Genomic DNA, 13158 nt, shown 5'->3' on the forward strand with positions numbered 1-13158 from the left:
AAAGCAATGGAAACCATGTCGAGTGCTGGGCCCTCAGGGCTATTAATCATTCGTCGGATCTGGCCCGGCGTTAGAGACCGTTGCGTCACTACAGCCCCGCATTCGGCCGGTGGAGGCGGCTTCAAAGCTCACCTCTAGCCAGCTGTTACATTCCCTCCCATCTCCTCCCCAACAACGCCTCTTTCTGTCACAGATCCCAAAATACACCAGTCAATACCATCAATACTCATCACATAACCGTCATAATGGTCAAAGCCGGTACGTTTGTTTAGAGTAGCTTCACGAGCTTGCCTTGTTGCGGCAAGGTGGGGTCGTCCCGCCTGCGTAAGATTGAGCAGATTGTTTGCGACGACATGGTACTCGGTTGTATCGTAACGCTCGAAGAGGTCAATTGGACAGCTTTGGGACTCACAAGGAGTACCATGCTGTCAGTTGATACCTGGGGCGCGTCGTTGAGCTTCTCCAATCAGCTCGACGGACGCGAGACACCCTGATGGCCCTTCCGCGACATTGCTCGCGCATCACCGCACTAGAACGACCTACAGAAGCTTGGTCCAAAGCTTGAGGCTTGAAGAGAACAGATATGCTAACGGGAATGTTCTAGTCGCCGTCCTCCGTGGAGACTCCAACGTCAAGGGAACCGTCACCTTTGAGCAGGCCGACGAGTCCGCCCCTACTACCATCTCATGGAACATCACCGGTCACGACGCCAATGCTGAGCGTGGCATGCACGTTCACGCTTTCGGCGATAACACAAACGGTTGCACGTCTGCTGGTCCTCACTGTAAGTACAGACCTACACCTACACCTACACCCCAACAACCCTGCACCGGATACGCAGGAACATGCTCCCTGCAGATCTAGTCATCTCGACGAACACCCACACTAACACCGCCATCCAGTCAACCCCCACAACAAGACGCACGGCGCGCCCGAAGACGACGAGCGCCACGTCGGTGACTTGGGCAACTTCAAGACCGACGGCCAGGGCAATGCTCAGGGCAGCACCACGGACAAGCTGATCAAGTTGATCGGCTCCGAGAGCGTTATCGGCCGCACTATCGTCGTTCACGCTGGAACTGACGACCTCGGCAAGGGCGGACACGAGGAGTCCAAGAAGACTGGTAACGCTGGCCCTCGTCCTGCTTGCGGTGTTATTGGCATCTCCAACTAGAATGCTGCGTGTTAAGAACGTAAACAATAAGGAAATCTTAGGGTAGCTTGACGAGAATCAATTGCTGTATCCTATTCCTCATTCAAGTGCAAGGTGCAAATGTGAAGATATATATTTGACAGGATGAATTTGCAGTCGTATGATGATGAAGATTTGACAGAAGAAATATGCATTTTGTAGTGCCTACGTAGACTAATTCTCTAGCACGACCACCACCCCAACCAAATCCCCGCAGCTGCCGCCTACTCGCTCTTCCGCCGAGATGACCGAATCTCAATTGTCTGAGCGTAGCAGCTGGCAGCAATACGTACCAGGTCAGGTTGCTAGTGGACGGGCTAGAGTGTGTCCTAGTCGCCCTGTATACCAGTATTTCATCCAATAAAGATAGACGGATCGAAGAACCAAGCCGTAACTCCACGCCAATGCAGAGAAAGGGTATCGATGCTTACAGTCGAGAGATAGAGAGTTGATTGTTTGTACGCCCCCAATGTCGCAACTTTTCACCGATGAATGGTACGCAAAGAGAAGCGGACTGCTGAGTGGATGTAGTCAAGGTCAGTAGCAAAGGAGGGGATGAGGAATGAGAAGCCATCCCCGCTCATTTGAGGTGTATGCTGGACGCAGGGGCCTAGAGTGTTGGGGGGAAGCAAAGAAGGATTACAAGTTGACGACACGAGTATCGTCGTTGAGGAATTGACGACGATACCTCGCTATCTCCACGGCAATGCCATTGGGGTCTTTGATGTTCTTCTGACGAAGTTCCTTGAGCACGCCGCGGAGACCGTCATTCCAACGTTGTTTCTCCTCGGATGTCTTGCCTGGGTTCGCTGTGCCGAGCTGGACGAGCAATTTATCACCTATAGTTTCATGAGTCAGTTTCCGCGCAAATGTATAGCCGTGATAAATGGAAAGAACAAAACACAGCGGAAATCAAGACAAAAACGCCTCTCCCAACGCACCAGTAATAGCAACTTCCCTGAAGTGCTGATCGGGACATTCAGGGTCGTTGCATGCGCCGCCAGCTAATTCGTACTGGCACAGCGGCTTCTCTGGGTTGATCTGATGACTAAAAGTCAGGGACAGGAAGCCACCATTTATATCTTGAGCATAGTTGGGATGATAACGATAGGACTTGAACATTCGCAGCGGGCTTTCGTACGGAGTAAACCTGGCTGGTTCTGGTTCTTCGTCCTGCTCGGACATCTCAGGCACCTGGTCCAGATTAGCTAGGCCTCCCGTGTGGTGATTAACGTACAGGTCCGCCAGCGGCCGCCGAAGACGTTACCTCTGGTTGTAGCTCGGGCGCTAGATCATCAGCGATTCTGGCGTTTTGGTGTAGCGGGTTATACGCTGAGATAGATTTCCCCATTTCCGGTTCTGGAGTCGATTCATCGTCTGATTCACTATCGTCAGAGCTTTCATCAGATGATGTAGCAATGTCCATGGCGCCATCTCCCGCTTCAGCTTGAGCCGTGGGCTCATACTGATCTGCGGTGGATTCTTCGCCGGCCTGGACATCCGGGATTTCTTCGTCGATGTCGGGTGGCTCGTAGGCTTCTTCTTCTTGCGGAGAGGCTTGCGAGCTTTCGAGTGAATACTCAGGTTTGGTCTGCACCTCCACTTCTTCTTCCACGGGTACTTCGGGGATAACGACAGATTCTTCTGGCTCGTATTCCGGCTCGTACTCTTCCTCTTCTTCCTCGTCTTCATCGCCTTCGGAAACAGACATGTCGACTTCTCCTTCTTCTGACGGTGAGGGGGCAGTGATAGGTTGCTGGATCTCTTGGTGCGTGGTAGCACTGGCGTTGGCCTTAGCGACGTCGATCGCATTTTGTACACTCGCATCAGCTCTCGATAAATCACTTTGCGTGTTTTCAATCTGGTTTTGCTGAACTGTCGAAACAAAGGCTGGCGCTGAAGGATTCAGGGTCCTGGTGCCATTGGCAGGCGAATCCTGTGGGCCAGAGTGTATCTGTGATGCTGCTGGGTTGACGGCGCCTTCTACAGGCATGACCTGTTCTGGTAACTCGGGGGGTTCATAAGTCTCTTGTTCTGGCTCAACTGTGTCCTGTCCAAGTCCAGGAAGTGCCATTGGTACTGAAGTATGTTGGTTTGAAGCTGGAAGTGAAACCGGTGAAGCATTCTTGACTGCGGGCTGCGATACAGGTTGCGTTTGGTTAGTTGAGGAGTTCGAATCCGAAGACTGCTCGCCTTCGATTTCATCTTTCTTGGCCCGTAATTGCGCATGAGACATGCCCTCCGTGTCGACACCCAGATCCTCCAGCTCCTTGGTCAGCTGCTCCTTGTCCCTTGCAATCTTCTCATTCTGCGCTGTTAGCTGCGCCAATTCCTTGGTCAGCTGAGCCATCCTGGTCGCGTTACTTGCAATCTCGGCATCCAGGGTAGGCAGCTTAGATTGGATCTCCGCCCGACGAAGACGATTTGTGTCTTTTGAATGTGACGGGAATGATACAAACTGGGTCGTGGATGTGGGAAGCGAAGCTGGAGTGGAGGCCTGGAGAGATGGCACTGGCGTCGAAGTCTTTTGGCTCGTGGACGGTGATGTCGCGGCGCTGGCAGCTGCTGCCAACCTATCCCGCTCTCGCTTTTCAGCGAGCTTCTTCTTGAGTGTCTCGCGCATGGCCACCAACTGCTTCTCTTTGTCCACTAGCTCCTTCTCGCGCGCGACTGTGTTGGGTGTTTCTGCGCCTGAGGTACCGACAGCAGCGGCTGATGGGGTTGCTGGCATCGCGCCGGAGTGGAAGTTGGGAAGGATACCAGGAGCCTGACGCGAATTTTGGCCTGCCTGAGGAGCTGGCTGATCGTCGTCAATGTCCATGTCGCTGCCGTTGGACTCGTCTTCGCTAACATCTATTATCATCGAATCGTCTTCCTGGTCAGCGTGCGGAGACTGGCCCAGAGGCCGTGTGTGAGGAGCAGAAGGTGGTAGGGATACGGGTTGAGGCGCGGTCGGAGCAGGAGTATTGGACGCCGAAGACGCGCCCATGAAAAGACCTGGAATGGCAGAGAAGGATGGAGTATAGGCGGCACTCGTGGGTGTATGCGAGCCGGGCGTGACTGGCGGCTTCTGTCTCGCCTTGATGGCTTCCAAGCGCTGCTTGATCAACTCGGTGTTGCGCGCTCTCTGTTCGTCTGTGACATGCGGCTTAGCAGCCGGCGGTGTCGCAGGCTGGGGCGTCTTGGTGACTGGAGTGGTGGGTTTGGCGGCGGCGGCCTGTTTCGCAGCCTTTGCGGCCTGAAGACGTGCTATGTAATCTTGACGATGACCCGGAGTGCTTGGCGACGCGACAGACTTGGGCGCATCTTGCGCGACGGGAGTCACTGGCTGGACGGCGGGCGCATTGGAGACGGCATCGTTGGTCTTGGGTGGCAGGATGGGCGCAGGCTCCGACGGCAGGTTTGCGCTCTGGTATAGGCCCCTCAGTAGCTCAGGATCTAGCTGCTCATTGGCGAGGGCTTTGTAAGAGACGTTGTTGCTGTACAGAAGCTTGATGAACTGCTTGGCCGCGTCGCGATCCTGCTGTAGCTTGTCCATGAGCGACGGCGAACTGTCGCCTTCACTCAGCTCGCCATCTTCGCGGTCACTGTCCACGATGTTCTGTACGCGCTCCGGCTGCGGAGGCTGCGGAGGCAGCGACGGTGGGGGGAAGGCCATGTTGGGAAAGGGCGGCGGCGGCGGCGGCGGGAGATTTGGGGCACCTGGAGGGAAGGAGCCACTCTGAAAGAGCGCCCAAAGATTGGCATCGGGAGGAGGAAAGGCAGGGAACGGGGGCTGCTGGCCATTTTGCGCATATGGGGCGAGGTTGATGCCCGGGATGCCCGGGAGCTGCTGCATGGGCGGGGGATGCGCGTAGTTGTTTGTCATGACGCGCGGTGGATGGAGGAGCGTGGGCAGTTCGTGAGATAATATGCATCGCGACAGTATCGCAAAGTGTCCGTGCGGCGCCCACCCAATCACGACCCCGGCTGTTGCTAGGGGCCCCAGCGGCTGTCATTGTTTACAACAACTTTACGTGCAGCGTCTGTACCAGCAAAGCCTCCCTGGGGTTCCTTTTGCATGTCTGCACCCGCGTCCCCGCATACTCTTGTACATACTGGGCCATGTCAATCAGCTAAGCCCAAATGACCCCTTCGGATACGACGACGACTGCACCACGACAACACCACCACCACCACTCACCACCATGAGCGCGAACGGGCCCGCGCCGAATGGCCGACCCTTCGCCCGCAACTCGCGCGGCACTCCCTTTGCCAGGAACTCGGTCTCCTCGCCGCTCCACGAGGGCGACGACTCCCCCATGGACCATCTGCGCAACCGCTCCCTCACCAACCTCACCAGCCCGCCGCTGGGCCGCAGTGATTCGGCACGCCTGCGCTCCAACTCGAACCGCAACAGCACGCCTGTCGGCACCTTTGCCCCGCAGTTCATCTCCGAAGACGACGACGCTGCTCCGCGCCTGGGTGGCATCGTAGAAGGCGAGAACGACTTCTCCGGCAAGCGCTATGTCTGGCTTAGGGATCCCGTCACGGCCTTCGTCCGCGGATGGGTCGTCGAGGACCTGCCGGGCGGACGCATCTTGGTCCAGTGCGACAATGGCACCCAGCAGGATGTCGACGCCGACGCCATCGACAAGGTCAATCCGGCCAAGTTCGACAAGGCCGACGACATGGCTGAACTCACCCATCTGAACGAGCCCTCGGTCATCCACAACCTCCACATGCGATACCAGGCCGACCTAATATACACCTACTCCGGACTGTTTCTCGTCACCGTGAACCCCTACTGCCCGCTGCCCATCTACTCGCGAGAGTACATCAACATGTACCGGGGGCGGAGTAGGGAGGAGACCAAGCCGCATATCTTCGCCATGGCTGATCATGCCTTTCGGAATCTCATAGAGGAAGGCACCAACCAGAGTATCCTCGTGACGTGAGTTAGCCCAACATTTAAACCACCCGTAACTGACTCCATACAGCGGAGAATCCGGTGCTGGTAAGACCGAGAACACCAAGAAGGTCATCCAGTATCTAGCCGCCGTTGCCAACTCGGAAACCCCACGGGCAAAGTCAGGAGGCCGTCACCTCTCCAACCTATCCGAGCAGATATTACGAGCCAATCCCATCCTCGAAGCCTTCGGTAACGCGCAAACGGTGCGGAATAACAACTCGTCTCGTTTTGGAAAGTTCATCAGGATCGAATTCTCCCGCACCGGCCACATCGCTGGTGCGTACATAGACTGGTATCTGTTGGAGAAGTCAAGAGTCGTGCGCCTCAACTCAAACGAGCGCAACTACCACGTCTTCTATCAGCTGCTGCGCGGCGCACAGAGCCAGATGAAGCAGGACTTCTTCTTGGACAACAAAGACACAGACGACTTTGAATACACCAGGCATGGCAACGACGTAATTTCCGGTGTGGATGACCGAGATGAGTGGAATGGCTTGATTGAAGCTTTCCATGTCATGGGCTTTACCGACAAAGAGCAGTCGGCCATCTTGAAGACGGTCGCTGCAGTCCTGCACCTCGGCAACATCCGGGCCGTCAAGGAGAGTCGGCGGGCAGACCAAGCCACACTGAATCTTGCAGCTGAGCAGCAAGCCCAGATAGTCGCCCAACTACTCGGCATTTCCGCCGATGACTTCATCAAGGCCCTTTTACATCCTCGTGTCAAGGCCGGCAGAGAGTGGGTTGAGAAGGTCCAGACACCCGAACAAGTCAATCTTTCCATCGATGCCCTCGCAAAGGGTATCTATGAGCGTGGCTTCGGTGACCTTGTCGACCGTATCAATCGGCAACTCGACCAGACGGGCGGTGGTGGAGACGATTCACATTTCATCGGCGTGCTGGATATTGCCGGTTTTGAAATCTTCGATGAGAACAGTTTCGAACAACTCTGTATAAACTACACTAATGAGAAGCTACAACAATTCTTCAACCACCACATGTTCGTTCTAGAACAAGAAGAATACGCACGCGAACAGATAGAATGGAAGTTCATCGACTTTGGCCGCGATCTCCAGCCGACAATCGACCTGATCGAGCTACCAAACCCCATTGGTATCTTCTCCTGCCTGGATGAGGACAGTGTTATGCCCAAAGCCACCGACAAGAGCTTCACAGAGAAGCTGCATTCACTATGGGACCGCAAGAGCACCAAGTACAAGCGATCGCTCCTTACTCAAGGCTTCGTCCTCACCCACTACGCTGCCGAAGTAGAGTATTCGACGGAGAACTGGTTGGAGAAGAACAAAGACCCGCTGAACGACAACGTCACCCGACTTTTGGCTGGTTCCGCTGACAAGCAAATCGCTAATCTCTTCGTTGACTGTGCTGATGCGGACGATGGCATGGGCGGAGCTCGCAGTCGTGTCAAGAAGGGTCTCTTCCGTACCGTCGCTCAACGCCACAAAGAGCAACTGTCGACACTCATGACTCAGCTCCACTCCACACACCCCCATTTCGTCCGATGTATCCTTCCAAATCACAAAAAACGACCAAAGCAATTCAGCGCACCTCTTGTCCTTGACCAATTGCGTTGCAATGGTGTTCTGGAAGGTATACGTATCGCACGTACTGGTTTCCCCAACCGACTTCCTTTCGTGGAATTCCGCCAGAGATACGAGGTGCTCTGCAGAGATCTCCCCAGGGGCTATCTCGAAGGGCAGGTCGCGGCCAACATGATTCTCGAAAAGATCAACCTTGATAGGTCGTTGTACCGTGTCGGAATCACAAAGGTCTTCTTCAGGGCTGGTGTCCTTGCCGAACTCGAAGATCAACGCGATGCGCTCATTCGCGATATTATGATTCGTTTCCAGTCCGCAGCTCGTGGATTCGTGCAACGCCGCCTAGCCCACAAACGTCTCTATCGAGCTGAGGCCACTCGGATCATTCAGCGCAACTTCCAGGTCTACCTTGATATGCAGTCGAACCCATGGTGGAGGCTCTTCGCACGGATGAGACCTATGCTTGGTGCGACACGTCAAGCAGCAGAGGTCAAGAAGCGCGACGAGATGATCCACCAGCTTGAGGAAAAGATGCAACAAGAAGCTGCCGAAAGACAACGGGTCGAGGACGAGCGAAGGCGCGCAGAAATGGATATCCAACGCATCCAGAAGACGCTTGAGAGCGAACGTGCGCTTGCCTTGGACAAGGAAGAGATCTTCAAGCGTCTTCAGCTCCGCGAGACTGAGCTTTCCGAGAAGCTCGCTGGCGCTATCGAAGATCAGGATCAACTCGAGGACCAGCTTGACGATCTCATGGAAGCGAAGAGGAGGACTGAGGAAGAAGTCGAACATCTGCGCAAGGAGCTGGAACAAGCTGGGCAGATTATCAGCAAACTCGAGGGCGAAACACAGGAGCTAGAGGAGCAGAACGCGCGCCTGGATCAGCAGCTCAAAGAGCTTGAGGTCAAACAGTCTCAAAGAAGTCAGGCCGAGGAGACAATGAACCAGGAGATCAAGATGCTCAAGAGCCACCTGTCATTGAAGGAACGAAAGCTTGAGGACCTCGAACATAAACTTCTCAAGACAGACCAGGACCTCGACATCAAGTTGGCAGCTTCACAGAAGGAGGTACAGGCTGGCAAGACCCAGATCAAAGAACTCCTCGATGAAAATCGGCAGATCCGTAACCAAATTGCGGATCTATCGTCGACATCGACTAGTTACGAAGATCTCATCAGACGTAAGGAGAGCGAGCTCGCAATCCTGAAGACCGACCTCAAGAACTACGAAAACGACCGCCGGCTGTTCGACGATGAAAAGCGAACCTTGGCTTCCAAGCACGACGATCTTCAAAGCCGCCTCCGTGACGCAAAAGCGGAGCTGGATGCTGTACGCTCCCAAAAGCAACAGCTCGAACGTGAAGCCGCAGATGCCAAACGTCTACTCGAGGAGAAAATGTCCGAGGATGCTGAGTACAGCGAAAGCCGGAAGCTGTTGGAAGAGCAGACGGAAGCCCTCAAGGCTGAGCTCTTTGCCGTCCAAAAGGAGCTCAGTCGGGAAAGACAATCGCGCGACGATGTTGAGATGCTTGGAGAGCACAAATACGACACGCTCAAGCGCGACTACGATGCGTTGAACGAGTCCAAGATCACCATTGAGAAGGAGATGTACGCTCAGCAGGATGTTCTTCGACGAGCTACGGAAACTCGCACAGCACACGAAAAGGAACGGAAAGAGTACCAGAACGAACTCCGCAGCCTTCGCGAGAAATACCTCAAGCTGGAGGAGCAGAAGTTGGATGCCGATGCTGAAGCCGAACGTGCCCAGTCAAGGCTAGCTTCCGAACGACAGGCCATCCAGCAACGCGAGCTGGAAGAAAAGGATCAACAGCTTGACCAACTCGAGGCAGAGCGTGATGATTTGGCCGAACAGGTTCACAACTTGACGCAGATGCTCGCCGACTCAGACTCGTTCAAGGAGCGCAATGACCAGCAAAAGGAGCGTCTCGAACGCGAGATAGTCACCATCAAGGGGAGACTTACAGCATCAGAGAACGACAATCGTGCACTCCTCAACAAACTTCAACAGAAGAACTTGGACATTGCGCGATCGAACTCGCGAGCTGGTGACACTCAACGTGTGAAGATCACCCAGTTGACTCACGAGAAGTCCAAGGCTGAGGAAGACAACAAGCGCCTTTACCGTCAGCTCGAAGACGCACAGCTCACGATCGCGTCTTTGGAGAAGCAGAAAGAGAAGTTGTCGCTCAGCCTTGAGGACCTCAACCACGAGCTTGCAAGAGAGCACAAAACAAGCCGCAACGCAGAGCAGGCCTCCTCTACCATCAACCTACAACTCGCAGATGTCAACCGCAAGCTCGAGACTGAACGCCAGCTACGTACACAAGCTCAAGCCAACACAAAGGCGGTTCAAACATCGCTTGACAATACCAATCAGGAATTGGAGGAATGCCATCGACAGCTTATGCTTCTTCGCAAGGTCTTTGATCCAGACTCGGCCGATGTTGCAATCACTTACGATGCTGCGAAGCCTGACATTGTTAGAACGGTGGACATTGCCGAGCGCCTGGAGGCTGCGAACCAAGCTTTGCGCGTAGCATCAGAGCGATACTCGCGTGCTGAGGCTCAGCTTGACGAGCTCCGAGAAAGGCATGAGGGCGAGCTTCATGACATGGATGCACGCCATGCCAACTCGAAGCGTGCTCTGCTAGAAGAGATGAACAGCAGCCAAGTCAACCAAGCCAATGCTCGTCAAACACCTACACACAACCGCAAAGACAGCGAGAACAAGCGGCCATTCTCCATCACGAATACCCCTACCAACCAGCGACACATGAGCAATGCCACGCACGACTCCGCACGTTCTGATCGGACTGTTGACACCGTCGCGTTCAACAACCGCATGGACATGGCTGCCGAGCTTGAGATGGTGCAGAACCAGTTGCAGATGTCAGAAATGCAGAACAAACACCTTCAAGAACAGCTTGGACGCTCGCCTGAGCGCAACGGATGGCAGGATGATAGCCCCTCTGTTCGAAGGGTGCAGAAATTGGAGCGTGAGAACTACCGTCTGCATGATATGCTTGACGACTCTGCTACCAAGGTTTCTGCCCTTGAGCATAGCCTTCGTTCCGGCCAACTCTCCTACCAGGAAGTCCAGACGAAGTCTCATGAGCAGCTGTTCGATCTCTTGACATCCCAAGAGCAATCGCGTAAATCGATTGTACAGGCTCACAACACCGCCATCAATGAACTCGCCGACGCCAAGACGGCCTTTGACGACATCAAGCAGGTCAAGCTTTCGTTAGAGTCTGAGCTCCGCGAGATGCAAGCTGAGCTCGAAGATCTCACTAACGAGCGAGAGCAAGAGCACGCCAACCACAACCAGCTCCTCCAAGAATTTGCTGATCTCCAGATCCGACTGGACAACGAGACATCGACATTGGTCGATGTACAGTCAAGCTTGAACCTGTACAAGAGCAGGGCCGACGAATACTTCAGCAAGTTGGAACAAGCGGAAATTGCCGTGCTGAGAGCATCTCGTGCTGAGCAATTCGCCAAGACTCAAGCTCGGGAAGCTGAGGAAACTTGCGCAACGATCATGGCTGAGCGGAAGGAGATGGACGGCATGGTCGAGGACTTGCAGCGAACGGTGCAACGGTACGACGAACGTGTTGAAGATCTCTCGACCGACCTCCAGACAGCCCTGCAAGCCAAGAAACGACTACAGAATGAGCTCGAAGACTACAGAAGTCAGCACGCTCATGATGTCGAAGATAGCGAAACCTCGCTAGAGCAGACACGCAAGAAGTACCAGTCCGAGCTGGCATCCCTTACCCAGGAAATCGACCAAGAGCGCGAGAACGTAATTCACGTTCGCGAAGAGAATGGCCGACTACGGGAAGAGATTGAGGAGTTGAGAAACAAGTGGGACGACGAATTGCTCAACTCATCGACCTGGGCAAAGGAGAAGAGCCGTCTTGAGATGACTCTACAAACCATCTCCAACTCGCGCGACGAGGCCGCCAATGCGCACAACGAAGCGCAATCCAAGATCGTCAGCCTGCTATCACAGGTCCGGAATCTGCGTACCAACGTCGATGACCTTGCAGCCGAGCGCGATTCCGCCATTGAGGAGAAGAAGCGTCTGGAATCGCGTCTTCAGGAGGCCGCAGATACCCTTGATGAACTCTCTCGCTCAGAGTCTCCAGCTATGCGTAACGCAGCTGCTTACGACCGTGACTTGTTGGAGCTCAAGTCCGGCTTGGCACAACAAGAGGACATCACTGCTGCTGCAGTTGGCAAGATGCGTCGCGCAGAGGCCCTTGCTCAAGAGCTGCAAAAGGACATCGTAGCTGAACGGGAGGCCAACGTGAAGCTTCACAAGGACAAGGCAGCTGTCGAAAAGGGTCTGAAGGACCTACAACTTCGCCTGGTCGATCTCGAGACGAAGGGCTACAGCGGCTCGGCTGGCAAGGACGTCCGCTTCCTCCATGGACGCATTCAAGAGGTATGCTAAATCCCGTTTAGACTGATCTACATTGTCGATCGATGCTAACTTTTCCACCAGCTCGAAAAGGCCCTCGAAGACAGTGAATCCACTCGTCTCTCCGAATCTCGTAGCGTCCGCAACGTGGACCGTACGGTGAAGGACCTACAAACTCAGATCGAGCGCCGCGACAAGCAAAACGCCTCCGTCATGGATGACCTCAACAAGTCCCGCGACAAGATCTCCAGCCTGCTCGCCACCATCGACGATCTCCAATCCTCCGACTCAACCAACCAACTCGCCGCTAAGCGCGCCGAGCGCGAACTTCGCGAGGAACGAGAAAAAACACTGCGTCTCGAACGCGAACTTGAAGGCTGGAAGAACCTCCGCGTTGAGCGCCGTAGCGTCCTCGGCGTCCCCGGAGCGCCAGCAAGTGAGGCTGGCGACACGCGCTCACGACGAGGCAGCTCCATCGGCCTCCTAATGGGTGAAATGGGTGAAGTCTCTGCAGCCGACAAAGGAAAGTACGGCGGCAGTCTTCGCTCCGGTCTCCGTCGTGTCAGCGGTCAGAAGGGTTTTTTGTAGTAGATGGGATCTCTGAGGGGAGGGGAGCATGGAGATCCCGGTATCCTATCATGAAGCTGAGCCCGCCGTTGGAAGAAGAAGAGGGCTTTGCAACGAGAGTTGTTGATGACGCAGTCAGGAACTATCAGTGGCGGCGCGCCGCTGCTGTTGCTCCGGCTGTCACGCAAATGGTGGAGTTGGATGAAAAGGAGTATAATACCCTGGCAAAGGTTCTGGGGAATGATACACCAAGTGGTTCCCCACTTGAGGGTGATCAAATGGATGTAGAGATCACGGATGATGAGGACGAGGCTAAACCCGGCGATGATGGCGACAGTGCTGTTGGCGGTGTCGCCGCTACGGGTACTATCAAGAGGAAGAGGACGGTTCGTGTTGTAATCAGGTCGAGGGCGTTTATTTAGGCGGCTGCTGGACTGTTGTGTTAC

The 13158-nt window shown here is 54.7% G+C and overlaps 3 protein-coding genes across 3 annotated transcripts; 2 read left to right on the top strand and 1 right to left on the bottom strand.

Annotated features, from left to right (window-relative positions):
• Positions 1-160: 160 nt before the first annotated feature.
• On the top strand, positions 161-1326 carry BKA58DRAFT_372224 (superoxide dismutase). The gene is made up of 3 exons (XM_046169106.1): positions 161-258; positions 605-784; positions 903-1326. The coding sequence occupies exons 1-3, from the start codon at positions 246-248 to the stop codon at positions 1172-1174; spliced, it is 465 nt and encodes a 154-aa protein (XP_046030707.1). The 5' UTR covers positions 161-245; the 3' UTR covers positions 1175-1326.
• Positions 1327-1831: 505 nt separating this feature from the next.
• BKA58DRAFT_396188 (uncharacterized protein) lies at positions 1832-5060 on the bottom strand (the record flags this gene model as incomplete). Its single annotated transcript, XM_046171343.1, has 3 exons — positions 1832-2031; positions 2134-2386; positions 2430-5060. The coding sequence occupies 3 exons, from the start codon at positions 5058-5060 to the stop codon at positions 1832-1834; spliced, it is 3084 nt and encodes a 1027-aa protein (XP_046030708.1).
• Positions 5061-12223: 7163 nt separating this feature from the next.
• On the top strand, positions 12224-13134 carry BKA58DRAFT_446061 (uncharacterized protein; the record flags this gene model as incomplete). Its single annotated transcript, XM_046174174.1, has 1 exon — positions 12224-13134. A coding segment is annotated over one exon (510 nt), but the record flags the coding sequence as incomplete, so codon positions are not given.
• Positions 13135-13158: the final 24 nt, after the last annotated feature.

The sequence above is a fragment of the Alternaria rosae genome (assembly GCF_020736505.1).
Source record: "Alternaria rosae strain MPI-PUGE-AT-0040 chromosome Unknown BKA58scaffold_1, whole genome shotgun sequence".
NCBI lineage: Eukaryota > Fungi > Ascomycota > Dothideomycetes > Pleosporales > Pleosporaceae > Alternaria > Alternaria rosae.